Source organism: Rhinopithecus roxellana, chromosome 8, assembly GCF_007565055.1.
Source record: "Rhinopithecus roxellana isolate Shanxi Qingling chromosome 8, ASM756505v1, whole genome shotgun sequence".
Lineage (NCBI taxonomy): Eukaryota > Metazoa > Chordata > Mammalia > Primates > Cercopithecidae > Rhinopithecus > Rhinopithecus roxellana.
In genome coordinates, this window is record NC_044556.1 from 78,387,581 (window position 1) to 78,411,312 (window position 23,732).

At 36.6% G+C, this 23,732-nt stretch overlaps 1 protein-coding gene across 4 annotated transcripts in view; it reads left to right on the forward strand.

Moving 5' to 3' along the window:
• Positions 1-322: 322 nt before the first annotated feature.
• The window catches only part of AGL (amylo-alpha-1, 6-glucosidase, 4-alpha-glucanotransferase), a 69,952-nt gene continuing 46,542 nt past the window's right edge, over positions 323-23,732 (forward strand). The window contains exons 1-12 of one of the 4 annotated variants that reach the window (XM_010377219.2): positions 323-654; positions 1,217-1,366; positions 9,258-9,468; positions 10,015-10,181; positions 12,244-12,447; positions 16,301-16,482; positions 16,659-16,770; positions 20,513-20,636; positions 20,981-21,083; positions 21,185-21,282; positions 22,287-22,426; positions 23,475-23,662. In XM_010377219.2, coding sequence (XP_010375521.2) covers positions 1,285-1,366; positions 9,258-9,468; positions 10,015-10,181; positions 12,244-12,447; positions 16,301-16,482; positions 16,659-16,770; positions 20,513-20,636; positions 20,981-21,083; positions 21,185-21,282; positions 22,287-22,426; positions 23,475-23,662 — 1,611 coding nt within the window. In that variant the 5' untranslated portion in view covers positions 323-654; positions 1,217-1,284. Of the gene's footprint in view, positions 655-727; positions 1,141-1,216; positions 1,367-9,257; positions 9,469-10,014; positions 10,182-12,243; positions 12,448-16,300; positions 16,483-16,658; positions 16,771-20,512; positions 20,637-20,980; positions 21,084-21,184; positions 21,283-22,286; positions 22,427-23,474; positions 23,663-23,732 lie in introns of those variants that run through there. The other 3 variants (XM_010377221.2, XM_010377220.2, XM_010377222.2) reach the window with 3 other exon arrangements.

The following is a 23,732-nucleotide window of genomic DNA, read 5'->3' on the forward strand; positions in this document are numbered from 1 at the left end:
ATATATCACGTGGTGGTACAAAAGGGACCAGAAGCCAGGTCGTTTGCCCCTCACCATTCAGCCCTTTCCACCAAAAATTCTACTGTGCAGCTCCACCTAACTCGCAGCCTGGTACCGCGGGATTTTCATGTGCAACTGTGAGCTCGCAGGTTGTTAAAGGAAGGCCGCGCCTCGGCCGCTGCACTCTCCCCGTGGCGAGGAGAAAACGCGGCTCCCGGCCTCGGCCGCAGCCGGCTCCAGGTCTCTGGGCCCGGAGCCGACTGAGACGGTGCGGTGACCACGCTCTCGCGAGACTAGCGGTCGGGGCGAGCGGGTCGAGCCTCCCGGAAATGGGCCAGCGGACTGGTCTGCTCCCACCTGGAGGGAGTGTGCGCACGGCCCGGTGGGGTCCCAGGTGTGCCGCGGCAACCGCGCGAGGCGGAGTCGCTGAGACGCTACTTGCTTCTCACCCAGCCTCCTCGGCCCTGCCCCAGCCGCCCGCCCCCCCTCCCTTTGCCCTTCAAGGCGCCCGGCCCTCCTTGGGCTGCGGCTTCTGTGCGCGGCTAGGCAGCCAGCCTTTCCCCCTTCTGTTTCTCCTGGTCCCCTCCCCCGACCGTAGCACCAGAGTCGCGGTTCCTGCAGTGCCCCAGAAGCCGCACGTATAACTCTCTCGGCGTAAGTGCTAGGAATGCCGCTGGCCTCGCGGGGAAGCGCATTCTTTCTATCTATAGTTCGCTCTGTACATCTTCTGTCTACGGCAACTATTCCAGAGGCAACAACTGCTTCCCTCTGTTCTCATCTCCCCATTGGTGGCTGACGACCCGAATTTGGGAATGGGGAGATCGCCCACCTGTTATCTTTGAGCAGACTAATCTCTTGTAAGCAGAAGTGCCATTCGGAGTCTCCAGAGCCCTGTGGCTTGGGGCTGGGAATGTCCCCCTGACTTCAGGCTTTCCTGAATGTATTGCTTTTCTCTGAGAATGCTCTAGGTTTTTAATTTTTTTTTAATTGTAAGACTCTATAATACAGCATTTTTATTTCGGTTTTATTCGTTGTGCTCAAAGGCAGGAAACAACTATTAATTTGCCTTCTCGAATCTTATTAGTTATAAGATTCGTTCTCTTTCGTTGCTTTGCTAGGCATAAAACACACTTCGAACATGTAAGTGCCGCTGTCAGCTCTGGAGAGTTTAAGTCAATAGTTATTTTCGATATTTTAATTCCTTTTTGTTTCATAGGGGTAACTCATTCGACTGTGGAGTTCTTTTAATTCTTCTGAAAGATTTCAAATCCTCCAGAAGCCAAAATGGGGCACAGTAAACAGATTCGAATTTTACTTCTGAACGAAATGGAGAAGCTGGAAAAGACCCTCTTCAGACTTGAACAAGGTCAGTAGCAAGTTGTTTGACTTGCTCATTTGCATCTTTTAAACTTTGAATTCATTGGCAGGCCTGTTAATTTTTTTAAAGGTTTAAGATAAATATTATTTCCAAGATCTAAAACTTCATTTGTACAAAGATGGTGCTGTGTTCTCCATATATCACTAATGAATGTTGATTTGAATTAAAACTATTTTATATCCCTCATGTTAGGATAAGGATAAAATAGCTCACTTTTCTCTGCATACTAATTCCCCTTAAGATTGAAGTTAAATATATGATCAGAAGATTGACCATATCATTTCTAATAACATTTACTATTAAAACTTGATAAATTACTTCGTATGTAATTTTGCTTTGGGTATGTGTGTAGTTTTGCCTTTATATAGCTCTTTCTCTTTTCCTTTGTTGAACCTTTGAGTTGACAAAATAGATATCAGCAAAAAGTATAGTAAACTATTGCTTATGTATATCAAAAACCTCTCAAATGTGGAGAAGGTAAAAACTGAAAATATTTTCTTACCAAATAAAAAGTGCAATAACTAATCTGGTTATGTTGAAATATATTTGATCTGTATTTAAAAGATCAAATTACTTTTCTACAAGACTAGTTAATAGATGTTTTGTTTTCTTCACCTTTGTAATTTTTCAACATTGAAGAAGTGCAATATATGAAAAATGCAATCACCCTTATTAATGTACCAAATGGATGTTGATAGTCATAAACACTTCGAAGGAATTTTTTAGTTTCCCTAATGTTTTAAGAGTTAAATTTTTGGAAAAAAAATGTCACACATACAATGTGTTATCTTCATGCCAAATCCGTGTCTTTTTCCAACTTTGGCATTTAAAATCACTGAGTACCTACTCCATTTTTGGCTTTCCTGACTCTGCACTTTTCTGGTTTTGATTTTTTTTTTCCCCCTACCCTGTTGCGTATTCTTGTCAACTTGGTGTCTCTTACTGGGCTCTCTTCCTTTCACTTTTTAATTAATTATGGGTATCTGCTAGGAATTCTTTCTTTTTCTGTTGTCCTTCAAAGAATTAGTTACACAGTCTCATGGCCTCAACTGTTGCCTCTGTGCTGACGACTCCTTTTGGAGGAAAGGCCTTGAGCTTTCTTCTTCTTGGAAGCTTTCAGTGTTTGATGGCAAGGGTAGAGAGCCAGAATTCTCCTGGCTCTGCTGCTGACAAGCTGACTTGGGGCAAGTTACATTAATTCGGAGCGTTCATTTCTTTTTTTTTTCTTTTCTCTTTTTCTGAGACAGGGTCTTACTCTGTTGTCCGAGCTGAGTGCTGTGGCATGATCACGGCTCACTGTGGCCTCGACTTGCTAGGCTCAAGCAATTCTCCTGCCTCAGCCTCCCGAGTATCTGGTATGACAGGCATGCACCACTATGCCCAGCTAATTTTTTTTTTTTTTTTTTGTAGACTGGGTCTCACTATGTTGCCCAGGTTGATTTTGAACTCCTGGTCTCAAGCCACCCTCCCTCCTTGGCCTCTCAGAGTACTGGGATTATAAGCATAAGCCACCGGGCATGGCCCCAATTCTGAGCATTAATTTATTGGTGAAATGAAAGTGGTAATTTCTGTTCTACCTTTCTAGGTTTTGAGACTCAAAATTAATAATTCATGAATTTCTAGTGACAAAGCCCTAAATAAATATAAGGCATTTATATGAATCACTCCATGTAGTCCCACTCTGGACCTTGGCTTCAGCCTGATATTATGCAATAGAATAGCATCAGGATAGCTCAACTTGGATATACTTAAATCTGGCATGTCCAAAAATATCCCCTCCCCATTCTCAATCCTTCTTTATTTCTCAGCTTCCCTGTTTATTTCAGGGGCATCTCCATTTTTATAGTTCCCAGGGTAGAAACCTTATATTCTTCTTTGATGATTTCTTCTTTTTTCCTGCAGTCTCTTTTAAGCTTGCAATTTCTTTCCAAATATCCCTGATTGCCTGTCTATTCTGTATGGCTGAATATAGATGCCAGAATAATCTTATGCAGTCTCTTCCCTTTTTATTAAGTGGTATGTATAAAATCAAATTTAAATACCTCTGTCTGATTTCCAAGACATTCTGTAATGAGACTACACCTTCCTTAACCAAGATTGTGTCTCATTATTCTCCATCATTAATGTCATAGATCTTTACAGCTGCCCAAGTCGTTCCTGTTAATTCCCTTCTCAGCAGCTTTTCTCATGCCTGTCCTTATACCCCTATTCCCATCAGATTCCTTTATATCTGTTAAATCCCATTTACCTTCAGTCTATGTGTTGCCTAAGTTTCAACTTTCAGCTAGAATTCTACCTACTTTGTGAAGTCTTTCCCTAATTTTTCACTGTCTGCTTCCTTTGACTTCCAGCTACACAATGAGCACAGAACTATTAAGTGCTGAATAATGAAGCAGTGTCAAAAAGCTTGTTAGTCTTACAGTGGCAGACTAGGGTTAAAATCTGTAAAAATTGATGAGGGCAGGTGACTCACACTTGTAATCTCAGTGCTTTGGGAGGCTGAGGCTGGAGGATCACTTGAGGCCAGGAGTTCATGGTCAGCTTGGACAACATAGTAAGACTTTATCTCTACAAAAAAGAAACAAAATTAGCTGGGCATGATGGTGCTTGGCTGTGGTCCCCAGCAACTTAGGAGGGTGAGGCAGGAGGATCTCTTGAGCCCAGGAGTTAAAGGCTATAGTGAGCTGTGATCCCAACATTGCCCTCCAGGCTGGGTGACAGAATAAGACCCTGCCTTTAAAAAATAAAAATAAAAGGCCTTGGCGCGGTGGCTCATGCCTATAATCCCAGCAGTTTGGGAGGCCAAGGCAGGTGGGTCACCTGAGGTCAGGATTTCGAGACCATCCAACCTGGTCAACATAGTGAAACCTCGTCTCTACTAAAAATACAAAAATTAGTCAGGTGTGGTAGCGCATGCCTGTAATCCCATCTACTTGAAAGGCTGAGGCAGGAGAATCGCTTGAACCTGGGATGCAGAGGTTGCAGTAAGCCGAGATGACGCCATTGCACTACAGCCTGGGCAACAAGAGCAAAACTCTGTCTTAAAAAAATATATAAAATGAAATAAAAATTCTGTGAGGATAAGGACAGCCTTACAAGCCTAGTGCAGTGTACAACAGTTAAATACTTGTTGATTTATTGCTAAGACTCTAGTTAAAACTAGCAAAAATTATAAATTCAGCTAACTTATTTGAAGAGGGAAATGTGAAGAATTTATGAAAAAAAGAATAATGTGGTTGACTTTATAACTCTGGTTAAAACCAGTAAATACATCCAAATGTTATAAATGAGAATATGTCACCTATTTTTGCAGTAATAGTGTGATCATATTATTTTAGAAGATAATTTGAAATGTGAAAGATGAGTTGAAGAGAAGGGACATTGGAGACAAGAAGCATTGAGAAGGCTATTTTAAAAACACATCTGGTTAAAGAAAAGGGTTTAACAGTCTGAGTTGAAAAAGAGAGGACAAGGCCAGGCGCAGTAACTCACACCTGTAATCTTGACACTTTGGGAGGCCAAGGCAGGCGGATCACCTGAGTTCAGGAGTTTGAGACTTGCCTGGCCAACATGGTGAAACCCTTGTCTCTCCTAAAAATACAAAAATTAGCTGGGCATGGTGGTGGGTGCTTATAATCCCAGCTACTCGGGAGGCTGAGGCAGGAGAATCACTTGAACCCAGGAGGCAGAGGTTGCAGTGAGCCAAGATCACGCCACTGTACTCCAGCCTGGGCAACAGAGTGAGACTCAGTCTCAAAAAAAAAAAAAAAAAAAAAAAAAGAATAAACAAAATAAGTACTTCCCAAATCTGAAATTCTTCCATCTTTTAAATAGGTTGATGAAATTTATAATTTTTACTATTTTTTAAAGAAAACATTTATACACAAAGGTTCTTTGATTAGATTGAGTTTCTATAAATTGAGTGGAGGGGAAAAGATAGAACATATTTATTTACAATAATAGTTTAATCCCTCATCATGCTAGTTGCCTACGAGAGATATGGCTAATACAAGTAAAGTATCCTAGCATTAGTATGAGGAATAAGATAGCCACACCATGTACTGCTATGACCTCAGCTAATTTTAACAAACTTAGTCATGGAATCTGACCTACTCTATCTAGGTCCTCTGATGTTTCATTTACTGTATATAAAAATTTTAGTTTCAGTGATTTGCATTAGAGGTCTACATAGTGGCTGTGTATCCCTCGGGGTATGCGCTGATATATCTATTGGGCTACCGAAGGAAAATGTAACATCTATCCCTCCCTCCCTCCCTTCCTTCCTTCCTTCCTTCTTCCCTTTCTTTTATTTTCTTTCTACCTATTTTAGTTTTTCAGTCTGTGTTAACAACATATGAATTACACTCTCAGTTTGTATGTCAGATAAGTTATAAACAAAAAAGGCATACTCAGAAGACAACGTAGAGATTATAGGTCTGGAAGGGGTTGACAATCACACCCTCATTTGTTTGCAGTATGTTGCCATGAATTGCACTTTTACTTAAGCTAGGTTAAGTAGCTTTACAGGTTATATTATCTTAAATAATGGAGTCACTATATTACTTTATAAGGAGAGGTAGAGTAACCAAGAATAGTTCTTTTACCTCACAGAAGTGATCAAACTTAAAAGATGAGTTAGAAAGTGTTTGAGATTTGTCCTTTTCAGGAATAGCAAGTAGTCTTAGATAGTATGATACTTAGAAAATATTTTCAGAAAAAATAAAAACTTAACTCTTTGATGTAAACATGAGTGAGAAAGTTAAGTGCTTTTTTGAAGGAAATTGATGCTGTGGAGCAGAGTTTGGCACATATTTTCCTGTAAAAGTTCAGGTCGCAAGTCTTTGCAGCTTTTCAGGCAGTGTACTCCCTATTGCAGCGACTCGACTCCTGTTGTAGCAGGAAAGCAGCCATAGGCAAACATACATGAATGGATGTAGCTGTGTTCCAGTAAAACTTCATTTACAGAAATGGGGATTGGGCTGGATATACTTTGCCAGCCCTTGCTATAGCGAAAGCATTTTGAATATATATTTTTAGAAATGCTTCTTCCATCATTATATGATTTTACCCAAAATAAACAGAACTTGAAATCTTTGAATCACTTTATTATAAAATATTAAAATCAAGACTTTTTAAAATAATGAAATTTATTTAGTTACATTGTTTTCACTGAGAGATATTATCAGTATTAATTTTTAGTGAGAACTAAATAAAATGTATTATTTATTTCATTTATATCTTATCTCATTAAGTTAACTTTTGTGTTTTGTAATTTACATAATCTATTAGAACATCGTACATATATATTATATAAATAAAGGACTTAGTTTGGGAATTATTGGGGTTTTTTCCTGAAGGTAGAGCACTGATCCAAACGCTATTTTGGAGATTTTAGATGAGTTTTAATCTTTGCACTGCAAGTTCTCTGAATCCTTGTGTAATTGTAAAAACAATATTTGTATAAAGTTAACAGGGGACAGATTGTACACATATACCTAGACAGCTAATCTCTGCTATTTGTACTTGTTCAAAATGACACTATTTCTCCTAATGATAAATTTAGTCATTCTTGTGAGATGTAAATGTTTATGCTTCTCAGTCACTAAATATTTTAGTTCATGTTTTAATTCTTTGTGTAATTATTTCTTAGTCTATCCCTTCATAATTGTAGCTCTAATTTTAAAATGATTTCCCCAATTATAAAATTATGCAAATGTATAAAAAGCATTTTTTCTGTGTTTTGTTTTTAAAAAATTAGGGTTATACTATCTAAACAATGTTGTAACCTGCCTTTTTCCCCTATTTGTAGTAGTATTATGGTGTACGTACTCTACCTCCCTGCCTACTGCCACGTTTCAGCCATACTTTTTTCCAGAAGATATTTTAAAAGCTCTACATAAATATGTAAAATGTAACAAAATAAAATAAATTAAAATTAGTTATTATTTTTACTTTTTTTAATGGAGTCTTGCTGTGTCACCCATGCTGGAGTGCAGTCGCACGATCTTGGCTCACTGCAACCTCTGCCTCCTGGGTTGAAGCGATTCTCCTGCCTCAGCCTCTTGAGTAGCTGGGATTACAGGTGCACACCACCACACCCAGCTATTTTTGCATTGTTAGTAGAGACAGGGTTTTGCCATGTTGATCAGGCTGTTCTCAAACTTCTGACCTCAGGTGATCCTCCTGCCTCGGCCTCCCAGAGTGTTGGGATTTCAGGCATGAGCTATTGTGCCTGGCCAAATATCTTATGATAAGATGATTTGTAATGGCTTTATAATATGCCAACTTGTAGATTTACCATAATTTATTTAATCATTGCCAATCATTAGATATTTAGGTTGTTGTCAGTTTATTTAATTTCAATAAATGAGGCCGTGATAAATATCTTTATACATAATCGCTGTTTATATCACTGATACTTTTCTCAAAAAATCTGTATAAAATTCCTAGATCAAAAAATATAAACATTCTTAATATATTAATACCAAATTATATTATAGAAAAAGTACATGTAGTTGCATAGAGAAGAAATTCTTAGTTTCATTATACAGTATTCTCTTAGTGTCTCTTACTGAAATATTTTGTTCACAGAAAATATTCCTGTTAGTATATCCTCTTTTATTACTTTGTTGGATGTTTAATAAATTAAGTATTATAAATTATAAATAATATATATTAAATATATAAAAGTTTTTTTCCTCTCAAAGAAATTCCGTAGATATTAAAGATTTTACTCAGTGGAACTAAACTTCCCTGCCTCATCAGTTATTATTGCCCATTATTAATTGAAAGTTATATTCATGTTTAACATTTATATGTATTATATTTCTAATAGACTTGACCATAGTATTTTCATAGTCTAATAATTATAAAGAAAGTTTAAAGTCTGCTTTAAACCAACCAAAACATTTCTTTCACAGTACAGTTTTAACTGTAATGTGCTTATTTGTTTTCTCTTATGGCAAAATACTTGTAGCACAGTGCACGAGTCTAAGGTATGTTTTTTAAAAAATAACCTAACTTGGGCAAAAGTAGAAATAAATGCATTGGCTCTCAGGATTACAAGAACAGCTTTAATAACTAAACCATGAAGCATAGGGATATAGGCAGTAGTGTGTTGGAGGTGCTTATGCTGGCTCACAAGAGCTGATTGTGCATATCCCTTCCCACTTCCACGTTCAATATTGTCGTGTTGGTAGCTGAAGGTTGTCCATGTCGGGATTATTTCAGCAAATACTCCAAGTCAGAGGTTCCCACCACCCTAGTCAGTTGCTAAATCTTTATTAGCACATTACTGGACTTGAGCAGACATCAATCGGGTTCAGTTGCCTTCAGAACTCCTGTTAGAATCCTGAATTCTGCCTCTGTAGAGGTTGACTTCTGTCAGTGAAGACTAGCTTTCTCAGTATGGTGAGATAATTGTCCCATGGCAGCTCCCAAGTTTTACATACTATCACATACTTTCTGACACTGTAGAGAAACCAGCTTTCTCTGTTGCAGTTGGAAAAATACTAGAGAAGGTCTCTCCTCAGATGCCCACCATTGAGTACTTAATTCAGAGTTGAGGATGGGGGATCATGGTAAATGGGGTTGTATAAGAATTTGCACATCCCAGAGTTGCTATGTGAATGGGAATGAGTTTCCAGGGGAAGGAGAAAGAGACATTACAGAGCAGACAGCTCTATGATGTTTACTATACTTGCTAAAATATGAAATTCAGCTAAATTGGAATACAAAGTAGTGCCAAAACAGCATTAGGTTTGTGGAGTTATTTTAAACATAATTGAAAAATCAAGGTTTTTTAAATAAAACATGTATTTTTTCAATCATGGTAATTTAAGTCCTACAATGAGTTTATTAAAATGTGCTTTTTATTTAGGGTTTGAACTACAGTTCCGATTAGGCCCAACTTTACAGGGAAAAGCAGTTACCGTGTTTACAAATTACCCATTTCCTGGAGAAACATTTAATAGACAAAAATTCCGTTCTCTGGATTGGGAAAATCCAACAGAAAGAGAAGATGATTCTGATAAATACTGTAAACTTAATCTGCAACAATCTGGTTCATTTCAGTATTATTTCCTTCAAGGGTAAGTCAGGTGTTTTGTTTGCGAGAAAAAAAAGTTAATTTATTCTGTAATTTGAAGTTACCTAACTTGTAAATGTTACTGTATGAACCACAGCAGTGCAATTTTTATAGTGCTTCCTTGAGATGCAAATGGAATATTCTTTGATTTCTAGGAGGTAATTGTATGGCCCATTGCAGAGCTAAAGTATCATGTAAATGTATTTTAAGTAACATCTTAAAAACTGTAGTCATTTCATGCAATCTGATTATAGGTTGCTGTTTATTTGCATGCCCTTGTTATTACTGATAGGTTGTAGTATACTTATTTTTCATTAAACCAACATTATTGGATATTTTGTGTATTATACATGTAATTATGTCGATTGTGAAAGGGTAAAAGTAGCTTTTCCGTTAAGTTTTGTTGCAACTTTTAAAATGATTTTATGTGCTTAGAAATAAATATATTTTATTTGGGACAATTAACCTTTTAGTTAGAGTCAGACTATATTATATGAGGACTTTTTTTCTATCAATGACTGAAAAGTTTTTGTTTTGTTTTTTCCCTTAGAAATGAGAAAAGTGGTGGAGGTTACATAGTTGTGGACCCCATTTTACGTGTTGGTGCTGATAATCATATGCTACCCTTGGACTGTGTTACTCTTCAGACATTTTTAGCAAAGTGTTTGGGACCTTTTGATGAATGGGAAAGCAGACTTAGGGTTGCAAAAGAATCAGGTAATGTCAGCTTGCTTTCTTTTTTCTTATTTAAAAAAAACATAATTATCCTTTGTGATACAGATTTCAAAAGTTTTGTGTATTAGTCCATTCTCTCATTGCTATAAAGAACTACCTGAGACTGGGTAATTGATAAAAAAAAAAAAGAGTTTTGACTCACAGTTCTGCAGGCTATACAGGAAGCATGACTGGGAAGGCCTCAAGAAACTTACAGTCATGGCAGAAGGCAGAGGGGAAGCAGGCACGTCTTACGTGGCCGGAGAAGGAGGAAGAGAACAAAATAGGAGGTGCTACATGCTTTTAAACAACCAGATCTTGTGAAAACTCACTCACTGTCATGAGAACAAGGGGGAAATCCACCAGCTTTCTCTCACCAGGCCCCTCCTCCAACATTGGGGATCGCAATTTGAAGTGAGATTTGGGCAGGGACACAAATCCAAACCATATCTTTTTGCCTGTACGTTTAATTTTGTTTCTTATTATATTTGGTAATATAAGTAGACAGAACCATATGTTAAAAAAAATTTTTTTTTTTTGAGATGGAGTCTTGCTCTGTCACCTAGGCTGGAGTGCAATGGTGCGATCTTGGCTCACTGCAGCCTCCATCTCCTGGGTTCAAATGATTCTCCTGCCTCAGCCTCCCAAGTAGCTGGGATTACAGGTGCCCACCACCAAGCCCAGCTAATTTTTGTATTTTTAGTAGAGACGGGGTTTCACCATGTTGGCCAGTCTGGTCTCAAACTTCTGACCTCGTGATCCACCTGCCTCGGCCTCCCAAAGTGCTGGGATTATAGGCATGAACCACTGCACCCAGCCCATATTAAATTTTTGATACTTAACCATTTTTAACCTATAAAAATGGCAAATTTTGTGGTTCAGCTTAAGAAATGAAGGAACTCCATAATGAAACAATTGCCATTTCTAAGACTTTACCATGTAAAAATCAGAGGTAAGCTATTGAAAAGTGAAGGAAAATGTCTTATCATTATATATCATTTTAATTCAACAAGCATTGCTTAACCATCTTTTGTGTAGAAGACATGTGCTATCATACATATCAAGAGCAAAATGAAACTTAAGTTATATTTTACTCTTCAGCAAAGGCAATATTAATTTTTTCTTTTTTCTTTTCTTTTTCTTTTTTTTTTTTTTTTTTTTGAGACAGGGTCTCACTCTGTCACCCAGGCTGGAGTACAGTGGTGCAATCTCAGCTCATTGCAGCCTCCTGGGTTCAAGTAATTCCTGTGTTGCAGCCTCCCTAGTAGCTGGGATTACAGGCATGCACCACCACGCCTGGCTAATTTTTGTATTTTTATTAGAGATGGGGTTTCACCATGTTGCCCAGGCTGGTCTCAAACTCCTGACCTCAAGTGATATGCCCACCTCAGCTTCCCAAGGTGCTGGGTTTACAGGCATGAACCACCATTCCCAGCCATATATATATATTTTAAGACAAGGTCTCACTCTGTCACCCAGACTGGAGTGCAGTTGGCCTGATCTATTTTTTGTAGAGACAAAAGTCTCACTGTGTTGCCCAGGCTGGTCTTGAATTCCTGGGCTCAAGCAGTCCTCTTGCCTTGGCCTCCCAAAGTGCTGGAATTACAGGTGCAAGCCACTGCACCTTATCTCAATTTTAATTTTCTGCTTTTTAAGTTGAATAATATATGAAGAAAGGAATGAGAAGTTCACTGACATAACTAAAACAAAATACAAGTACTATGGAACATTAAAAGTAGCTGAAAGACATATGTTGGTATACTCGTAGAAGATAGATTTACTACACGTAAGTATATAAATTTTCTAATAGGCAGTGTGTGTGAATTTTTTCAAATATTACCTCATTATCTCTGTCTTGTATATAAGGACACTGATATCTTGAAAGATTTAAATAAATTGCTTAAAGTCTGTTAAACTCTTGGTATTGGAACCCAAGTGTTTGACTTCTTTTTTAGTAGCATGCTTGCCTTGCTATTTATAATTAAGAAAGTTTAAATTTATATTTTTTTTATTTTAGGCTGGTTTTGTTTGTTTGTTTTTACAGCAGTTTTTCTTTGCTTTGCAGGCTACAACATGATTCATTTTACCCCATTGCAGACTCTTGGACTATCTAGGTCATCCTACTCCCTTGCCAATCAGTTAGAATTAAATCCTGACTTTTCAAGACCTAATAGAAAGTATACCTGGAATGATGTTGGACAGCTAGTGGAAAAATTAAAAAAGGAATGGAATATTATTTGTATTACTGATGTTGTCTACAATCATACTGGTATGAGCTTCATTGACTGCCTTTATTAATTTTGATGAGAATTTATACACACACACATACACACACAAACAGGAGAAGGGAAGGGACGAAAGAAAGGGAAAGGAAAGGGGCTAACATAAATTTTAAAAACACAAATGATGATTAGGTGTCCTTCCATTTAAAAAATTAGTATTTTTCCTTTCAAAGAAAACATTCTTAATTGAGGATAAAGTCAATATATACGTATCTTGCATCTGATGTTTATAAATACAGGAGAGTGATTATAGAAGGAACATAATGATCACATATTTCAACTTAGAGTACAGTAGTCCCCCCTTATTCACAGTTTTGCTTTCTGAGGTTTCAGTTACCTGCAGTCAGTCACATTTCAAAAATATTGAATAACTCCAGAAATAAGCAATGCATAAGTTTTAATTTTCATGCTGTTTTAAGTAACATGATGAACTCTCATGCCATCCTGCTCTCTCCCACCTGGAATGTGACTCATCCCTTTGTCCAGTGCATCCATGCTGTAAACACTACCTGCCCATGACTCACTGAATAGCCTGCTCAGTTATCAGATCAAAAAAACAAAATATCAAAAAATATATATGTAGGGTTTGATACTATCTATGGTTTTACACATTCACTTGGAGTCTTGGAAGGTATCCTTTAAGGATAAGAGGGGACTACTCTATTAATACTTTCTTAAGTAACACATGGATCCTATATTAGCAGGAGCTCTAGTACTGTAGTGCTATAGCATATATTAAAAAACGAAATGACTTCTATTATTTGGAGAGAAACTTATTAGTAAACTCTGAGAAGGTGTATCTGGAAATTATGTCTTCTACATGTTAAAAGAGCTGATTAAAGTTAGTCTGTTTTGGTTCCCAAGATTCCTTAGTGATATATAATTCTATTAAAATATATCAGATTTTTCCAGCTAGCGATCCTTGAGGAAATGGTTCCTCCCCTCACCTGTCAGAGGAGCTGAGCCTGGCCTGGCCTAGCCTGATAAAGCCTGGCCATGAGCAGCTTTGGGTTTAACCCAGTTTACCTTACAAATGTTATCTTGCATGTATGCTACAATGTAGAAAAGTTTGGAAAACACTGTTTTGCTTATGTAAAGAACAAGAATTCTATTTGGTACAAACATTTAAAAGATATAGCCGGGCGCGGTGGCTCAAGCCTGTAATCCCAGCACTTTGGGAGGCCGAGACGGGCGGATCACGAGGTCAGGAGATCAAGACCATCCTGGCTAACACGGTGAAACCCCATCTCTACTAAAAAAATACAAAAAACTAGCCGGGCGCGGTGGTGGGTGCCTGTAGTCCCAGCTACTCAGGAGGCTGAGGCAGGAGAATGGCGTAAACCCGGGAGGTGGAGCTTGCAGTGAGCTGAGATCTGGCCACTGCACCCCAGCCTGGGCGACAGAGCGAGACTCCGTTTCAAAAAAAATAAAAAATAAAAAATAAATATTTCTCCTTATGCTGAATGCCCTAGGATAATTTCCAGGGACTAAATGATTGTTTTTAAAATATTTTCACCAGTTAAATTGTTTTGCTAGGGATAGTGTTTATTGAGTTTCTTACTGCATCACTCCAAAAGTCCATATTTATTTCTTAATGTTGATGTGTGTTAAAACATAGTTTGGAGTTTGACTCTTCTTTCATGTAGAATTAGAAAAAAATATTTTCACTACCTGTTGTTTAGAATTCTTTCATTTTACAGTTGATTTTCGTTTCAAAATATTGAGAAAAGAAACAGTTTTAGGATTTTGCTAATTTAAAAATTGGGGATGGATGGAGTGGCTCACACCGGTAATCCCAGCACTTTGGGAGGCCGTGGCGGATGGGTCACCTGAGGTCATGAATTCGAGACCAGCCTGGACAATATGGTGAAAACTCATCTCTACTAAAAATACAAAAATTAGCCGGGCATGGTGCCGGGTGCCTGTAATCCCAGCTACTCCAGAGGATGAGGCAGGAGAATCATTTGAACCAAAGAGGTGGAGGTTACAGTGAGCCGAGATCGTGCCACTGTACTCCAGCCTGGGTGACAAAGCAAGACTCTGTCTCAAAAAAAAGAAAAATTTAAATTAGCTGGGTGTGTTGGTATACACTTGTCATCCTGACTGGTTGGGAGGCAGAGGCAGGAGGATCACTTGAGCTCAAGGCTGCAGTGAGCTGTGGTTGCACCACTGTACTCCTGCACTTCTAGGTGACAGAGAAAGACTCTGTCTCAAAACTAAATGAATGAATGAGAGCAGCATTGGTACTTATTCTTTTCTTTTTGAGACAGGGTCTCATTCTATATGTCACCCAGGCTGTAGTGCAGTGGTACCATCTCAGTTCACTGCAGCCTCCACTTATTGGGCTCAAGCAGCCCTCCCACCTTAGCCTCCTGAGTAGCTGGGACTTTAGGCACATGCCACCATGCTGAGCTAATTTTTAAAAGATTTTGTAGAGATGAGGTCTCACTATGTTGCGTCCAGCTGTTGCCTCTAGATGATGTCTCCAGCTCCTGGGCTCAAGTGATACTCCCTCCTCGACCTCTCAAAGTGCTGGGATTACAGGCTTGAGCCAGCGCACCTAGCCCAATATTTATTCTTTATAAGTGAAAATCCTATTTGGATATAAGTTATTACTACATTTTGTGTTTTTGAAAAATACCTTGAATTTCAGTGATTGTGTTGATGAATCTCGGAGGAACTATCTTGATGCAAGTTTTGAGAATTACCAATTTAACTTTTATTACAACTTCTCTGCTCCTTACATAGCCTCTCTTCATCTGAGTGTTTATTATGGGTATGAATAAATACTAAGTAAATAAATGATTTACTAAATAAATGACTGAAACTAGAAATAATAATGACTCTAAAATTATATAAGAGTGCTCAGCCGAGTGAATGAAGCATGAACACATTCATTTCAGCAGCAGAGCAATGTGGTTAAGATTGCACATTCTGAAGAGGGACTTGGCCAAGTTAATTCCTGACTGTATGACTTGGGCTGAGTTACTTAACTCTCTGTGCTTCAGTTCCTCATTTGTTAAGAGAACTTAACAATACGTCCTAATTTGTGTGGTAGGAAGTGAGGAATAATAAATTGGCATATTTAACTGCTTAGAACAATTTCTGGTATGTGGTAAATATTCAGTAATTGTTACTACTTTTTGTTTTATGTACATTAATCACTCATGCTCTTCAATATGAATTCAGGGATAATTAGTCCATTTTAAAATCAAACAAATTCCATGTAACTTTCATTTTTTTAATTTTAAAATTAAAACAAATATCTTTTTTTAAATAAATAGATGCAAGGTTTCACTGTGTTGCCCAAGCTGGTCTTGAACTCCTGCAGGCTATCCTACCTCCACTCCCACAAAGTGCTGGGGTTGAGCCACCATGCCTGGCCAAAACAAACTATCTTCAATGCTGTAAATATTTGGAATACTTTGCCAAACTCTTGATTCTGATTCTGAACTATAAGCTACATTCATATTCCTTGAGCATATTTCTTTTAGCACTTTCTCAGCCTCGCTTTTATCCAACTTACCAAAACAACATATTTCATTAATGCTTTAGGATTAGCCATACAAAAGTATTACCTATGAGAGAGTTGCTTTTTGTTTCATCAGATTTTCTAAGCAGAATTAAAGTTAAAAACAAAAAAGTATGGTGAAGCGAATGATAGGATACCATAACCAAAGAAAAAATGTTTCCTATAACAGTATCATTGTAAAATATTGATGTCTAATACAGAAAAAAATGAGTGGTAGATGTTTCTATTTTATTTCACCTCTAAACTTAACATAGATACAGTTTCAATTTAATTATGAGATACTCCTTTATGTCTCCTTTTTCCTTCAGCTGCTAATAGTAAATGGATCCAGGAACATCCAGAATGTGCCTATAATCTTGTGAATTCTCCACACTTAAAACCTGCCTGGGTTTTAGACAGAGCACTTTGGCATTTTTCCTGTGATGTTGCAGAAGGGAAATACAAAGAAAAGGGAATACCTGCTTTGATTGAAAATGATCACCATATGAATGTCAGTATGTACAGAGGAGTATCACACTAAAACAGAAAAAATTTCTAAAGTACACATTAAATATATGTTTGAAAATTACTTAGAATCTGTATTTTAATATGATAAACAGTATTTGGTTAAATGATTTTAAATAAATATATGTATATATGTATTTTTTAACTATTGACATTTTTCAGTCCATCCGAAAAATGATTTGGGAGGATATTTTTCCAAAGCTTAAACTCTGGGAATTTTTCCAAGTAGACGTCAACAAAGCAGTTGAGCAATTTAGAGGACTTCTTACACAAGGTAAAGGATATATGCTAGAATGTTCCTATCAATTTTAAGAAATTTGATATTATAAAGGGAAAACTCTTTTGCGTAATGTCATTATTACATATGTCATTGTATGATATTTGTGTTATTGTTGATATTATAAAACTGTGGTTCTGTAAGCTGAGAGTTAGCAGAGACATCTAAAGGGCACGTCATAATAACACATAACACAATTATTTCCCCTGGGTACTGTATCTTACTGTTAGTTAGTTCCATAGAATGCTCAGAAGTTTGTGGAACCCAGTATATAGTTATTATATGTATGAATAGGAAGTAGGTAGAAAGGTTATTTCAGCTGAGAATGGCTTGAAACAAGTTTTGAAACTGAGAGATGCGATAGTCTCCTGTTGTCTATAGTAAGAATCTTAACTGACATAGAGGGGCTTCCAACTGATTTTTCCCACTATTAAGGCCACCTAACCACTAGTGATACTGAAGCCAGATATCGGCGAGATAACAAAAGGTAACGAAGTGAGTCTTCTGTTAAGGACATAACTAATCAAGAAGGTAATGTGCCCCCAACAAAATAGCATAGGAAAAAATAGGTGAAATGAGAAAGTAGGGTTTGTAGGAGACAAATTAGAAAGGATTATTAAGAGCTATCTGCATTTCGTATAGGACAAGCTAGCAGTGAGGATTTGGAGAAGATCTTAAAATAAATATTTTTTTCTCTTCCAGAGAACTAGAGTAGGACTCAGAAATAGTGCCTTTGAAGTAGAATGAGCTCTAGGATACTCAGTCAGCTTCATGCATCAACTTTTGCAATTGTGTAGCACCTTTGTACAGGAATTTTTAATATTAACCTTTCTTCCTGTTTCATTTTACTAAAGGGCCTCTTATCTTCCCTTCCCCCAGTAAGCTGTATTATTTACATGAAATAATATGTGCTTATTGTAAAGAGAAAAAGCCCAATAGTTCAAATGTGTAAGAAAATAGAATGTATGACCTCCTCTCTCCCGAAACCCACATCTCAGCTACTACATATTGTTTCTTGTATTTAAGACTCTTCTTGAAAAAAATTCAATTTGATATATAATTGTATGTAATTCTATATATCGTATGTACATAAGTTTTATATTTATATTATTTTTACACATGCAAGTAAGACTAGAACGTAAACCGTCAACAACTTGTTCTTTTAGTTGACAATATAAATTTATTATAGCTAATTATTTCTTTTAACCTCTATAGCAATATGCTATTTTTAAAGTACTTGAATTTATTTAGCCTTTTTGATAGGTTGTTTCCAGATTTTTCATTTTTCATTCATTCATTCAATGCATATTCATTGAACCACATACTACTGTGTGCTAGACATTCCTCCAGGCATGAGGATTCATTGGTAAACAGAACAAAGTCCTTTCCCTGGATAAACTTCCAGTCTCATAAGCTGTACTGCAGAAAATACGTCCCTGTGCATGTTATGTTTACTTGCTTACGTGAGTCAATCTGAAGGATAAATTGTTAAACATGGAATTATTGAGTCAAAGCGTATGTAGATTTCAAATATAATAAATTTATTTTCATAGCAAGTTATACCAACTTAATATTATCACTGACATTAGATATCGTTAACCTTTATCATGTTTGTCAATTGGGCAAAACATACCTTATTTTAATTTACATTTCTTTCTTTTTTTTTTTTTTTTTTTGAGACAGAGTCTCGCTCTGTCACCAGGCTAGTGCAGTGGTGTGATCTCGGCTCACTACAACTTCCACCTCCCAGGTTCAAGTGATTCTTCTGCCTCAGCCTCCCAAGTAACTGAAACTACAGGCATGCGCCACCACACCCAGCTAATTTTTGTATTTTTAGTAGAGATGGGGTTTCAACGTGTTGGCCAGGATGGTCTCGATCTCTTGACCTCATGATCCACCTGCCTCTGCCTCCCAGAGTGCTGGGATTACAGGCGTGAGCCACCATGCCCAGCCTTTTAAGTTACATTTATTTGCTTATTAATGAAGTATATTTTTACATGTTAATTAGCTATTTATATTTCTTCCATTAATTGCCGTTAATGTTTCTTCTCATTTTTCTATTGAGTTGTCTTTTTTATATTGACATTATTATTGATTATTACACGGGCCTCAAATATATCCTCCTAGTATGCTCTTGATCTTTCAACTCTTGTTTATGGTGATTTTTTTTTCAATGTAGTCAAACTTTTCAATTTCTGATGGCTTCCAATCTTATATTATGCTTAGGAAAGACCTTCCATCAACATTCTCTTTTCTTCTAATTTGTATTTTTACATTTGAATATTTAATATACCTGAAACTTATTTTTGTATATTATATAAAGAAGATACTTAACTTGATCTGTATTTTTAAAATTATATTGAGTTGAAAATCCATCCTTTTATACTGATTTGAAGTACCACTGTAATACTTCATAGTGTATGGTAATACACAAAATATACATCTGTTATCTGTGCTCTTCCACTGATCCATCTCTTTTATTCTATCAATACTAAAGACTAAATACTAAATACTAAAGTTTATACTGATGGCATAGCTTTTTCTGTTTTTCAAGCGTTTCATTTCTTGGCAGTGTTCTTTTTTTTTTTTTTTTTTTTTGAGATGGAGTTTCACTCTTGTTGCCTAGGCTGAAGTGCAGTGGCATGATCTCTGCTCACTGAAACCTCCACTTCCTGGATTCAAGCGATTCTCCTGCCTCAGCCTCCCGAGTAGCTGGGATTACAGGCATGTGCCACTACACCCAGCAAATTCTGTATTTTTAGTAGAGATGGGGTTTCTCCATGTTGGTCTCGAACTGGCTGGTCTCGAACTCCTGACCTCAGGTGATCCACCTGCCTCAGTCTCCCAAAATGCTGGGATTACAGGTGTTAGCCACCGTGCCCACAGCAGTTTTCATATATTTACTCTTGCAGATGAACCTTAGAAACTGGATTTTAAGAATCGATTTGTATTTTATGCTGTTTTGTGAGGCAAACATGAATAACCACTACACTATGGAAACCCGTTATTTTATGTTTTTTTGTTTGTGTTTTTATAAGTCATTTCAAAGTCTCTTTGGAATAAGCCAGATGCAAATTAATTAGTTAATATAAAATCAAGTTCAATGGAGACAATCCTGTACCAGTTCTTAATTTTATTATAAACAAGTTCCAGAAAAAGAGTGAAAATTTCCCCAAAAACCATTTATTTCCCTTTTAATTTTTAAGTTGTTATCTAAGGAATATGGTTGATGAAAAGGGAAAGAAAGTATTAAGCCTGTGTGCTTCTTTTAGAGAACACAAAGAAAGTCAGGTTGTTAATAAGACTTTAGGAAGCAAACTTTGAAAGCAATCTTGAAAAAGAACTCCTGAGGTTAGAATATTTGGTAGCACATGGGAGGAAAACACGTTCCACTAAAGTCCTTAATGTGTTTAAAAAAAAAAAAAGAAAGAATAGAATAGAATAAGTGAATGCTGACGTAGGCAGAAAAGTGGTGCTGGGATTGAATTGATAGGAATCCTTGTGTCTTTCTTTTATGTTATTTTTGTCTCTCTGTTTCTTTCTCCACACGCCTTGTGTGTGTGTGTGTGTGTGTGTGTGCGCGCGCACAGCAAGATGAGAAGGGGAGGAGGTAGAAGGATACTTGTGAAATATTTGTTTTATTTTCAATGAAAAAATTATAGGCCCGAAATTAGAAAATAGTGACAGTTATAATCTTTGTGGATAGTTGCATTTAAGATACCATCTTTTTTTCTTTTAGAAAATAGGAGAGTAACCAAGTCTGATCCAAACCAACATCTTAAGATTAATCAAGATCCTGAATACAGACGGTTTGGCTGTACTGTAGATATGAACATTGCACTAACGACTTTCATACCACATGAGTATGTAATGTGTTTTTTTCTGTGAAATAAAGAATATTACTTATAAACCTTTATGGCTAGTATGATTTTCATACTACTTATTAAAAACGCTTAATAGAAAATGAAATAAAGTAATTCACTGTAATTCTACTATTTCAACACATGACATTTTCCCACTTTTTCTGTGCGTGGGCCATGTTTCTATATTTGTATATAAACATTTTTACAATTGGAAAACATCATCAGCCATAATTGAAATCCTGATGAATATATTTAAGGTTTCTGTGACCTTCGTTAGAAAGTTTTTAAATGTAGAACCTGTAAAGCCATTAAATACTATATCTGCATTTCTCCATCTGCTCTAGCAATGGGCCAGCAGCAATTGAAGAATGCTGTAATTGGTTTCATAAGAGAATTGAGGAATTAAATTCAGAGAAGCATCGACTCATTAACTACCATCAGGAACAGGTTTTACTTATTTTTGAACTGCTGCATTTCCTTGCATCTTATTACTATTTTTTTGTTGTCTTGATGATGATGATGATCTAACACAATTTAATGTTTTTCAGGCAGTTAATTGCCTTTTGGGAAATGTGTTTTATGAACGACTGGCTGGCCATGGTCCAAAACTAGGACCTGTCACTAGAAAGCATCCTTTAGTTACCAGGTGTTGCATTTTTGTTTTTTTTTTTTCTTATTGATGGTTGAACATTGAAAATTGTATTTAACATCTGAAATTAACCTAAATGTTTTCTTTAACATGTGACTTCAGTACATTTCTTAAATTGAAATAGAAGTTTTGGTTTGGATATAGGCTTAATATTAACTCATTTTGTTAGGCAAATATTTTGTTAGAGAAACTGTCATCAGTATGAACCAATTTATAGTTATCATTTACTTTAATGTTTCTGGAGGACTGCATACTTAGTGATAAATTCAATATTAATCAATTTAAGCAAGCATCTAGCTCCTTACTTTGTAAGTGACATGAAGCATAGGTTGGGCAACTAGAGTGTAGTAAAAGCCTTTGCATAACTTTACTTGAGTCTTTTTTTAAAATGTCTTTGCAAAGTAACATCAATGCCTCAATTTTTTTTCTTTTTTCTTTGAGATGGAGTCTTGTTCTGTCACCCAGGCTGGAGTGCAGTGGCGTGATCTCAGCTTACTGCAACCTCTGCCTCCTGGGTTCAAGCGATTTTCCTGCCTCAGCCTCCCAAGTAGCCAGGCTACAGGGGTGCACCACCATGCCCAGCTAATTTTTGTAGTTTTGGTAGAGACGGGGTTTCCCCATGTTGGTCAGGCTGGTCTCAAACTCCTGACCTCAGGTAATCCGCCCGCCTCAGCCTTCCAAAGTTCTGGGATTGCAGGCGTGAGCCACCATGCCTGGCCACCTCAATGATTTTTTAAAATAATTTTATGAAGTTTTAAACATTATTTAAAATGTTAGCCAGCTATGCTGTTGTGTTAACTCCCTGTTTCTCACATCCTCTAGATTTACTCAAAAAGTCTATTGAAGATTTTTGACCTATGTTGAACTTTTTTTTCTATAAATAGCATCAAACTAATTTTATTCTATTCGTTAGAGAAGAAGTTTAGTTTTAATGTTGCAAATTTATATTCTCTACAAGGAGTTTCTTTGTATGGATTTAATATTTAATTATATTTTCATAGGTATTTTACTTTCCCATTTGAAGAAATGGACTTCTCCATGGAAGAGTCTATGATTCATCTCCCAAATAAAGCTTGTTTTCTGATGGCACACAATGGATGGGTAATGGGAGATGATCCTCTTCGAAACTTTGCTGAACCAGGTATGTAATTTTTAACTTCTCTATGGATAGGGAAAGAATAGTTCATGGCAAGGTCAAAATAAAATCTGCTTTATTGATTTTCTTCCCCATTATTCTATTGGTTTTTAAACTATTTCACCAATAAAGGTACCAGAGGTACATACAATTTGAGAAAGAAAACATGGAGTCAACAAATAATAAGTTCATCTTCTTTCCTCTCCTTTGCCTTCCTACCTTTTATCTTCTCAAACAGAATAACTTTTATGTATCTGTTTTCTATATTGTGGGTCTATGTAAGCTTTTATTTGGACAAAATGTTATTGCATTTTTACAAACAAGTTTGAAACCACTGCTATTACAATTACATTGCCATAAGAGATATTTTCACTCATTGGCCAGAGGTATTAAGACATTTCAGTGGCAATTAAAAACTAGAACCTAATGGTTTGAGGTCCCCCCTCACTCTTAGTGTCTTGTTTTTCTATAGCTATTTCATTACCAGGAAGAATGTTGCAGGAACTCATTGATTTATTTATTTTTTAACATTTCAAAACTGGGAGTCTATTTTAGTGACATCAAAATTTATTCAAAAATCTTATGCTTTTTTTTAAGAGTATAAATTTGGGTGTAAGTATCTCTGCCCTCTTTTTTCCAGCCATTCTAAACAAAATCAAGCCATTCTGCTGTATGCCATGGATCTAATATAACCTGTTGCCAAAAATAAGTAGGAGGGTGGAAATGGAGCTTTAAATGTTTTTGGTAGAACTATGGTTTTGAAAGGCCTATGATATTAACATTTCTGTTTTCCCTTATGAAGTGACTTGGGTTTTTGAAATTGAGGACAAATTTTTAGAAGAGACTATAAGCTAGAGTTTTTTCAGAGTAGCTATGAGAAATAAATTATTATTATTTTTTTAAAACATTATCTCATACCACTTTAGATACAGTTTTAACCAATGTATCATTCGTGGCAGAAATGATCAAAGCAATTTAAAAATCAGTGTTTCCGTGAAGTAATTGTTTTCATTTTATTTCTTGAACTATTGAAAGCAATCTCTTTTCTGAACAGGCTCAGAAGTTTACCTAAGGAGAGAACTTATTTGCTGGGGAGACAGTGTTAAATTACGCTATGGGAATAAACCAGAGGACTGTCCTTTTGTCTGGGCACACATGAAAAAATACACTGAAGTAACTGCAACTTATTTCCAGGGAGTACGTCTTGATAACTGCCACTCAACACCTCTTCATGTAGCTGAGGTATAGAAAAACAATTTATCTAATATTAAGAAAAGAAATTCAGTGTTCTTTCCTAGCTTTCCTTAAGTAG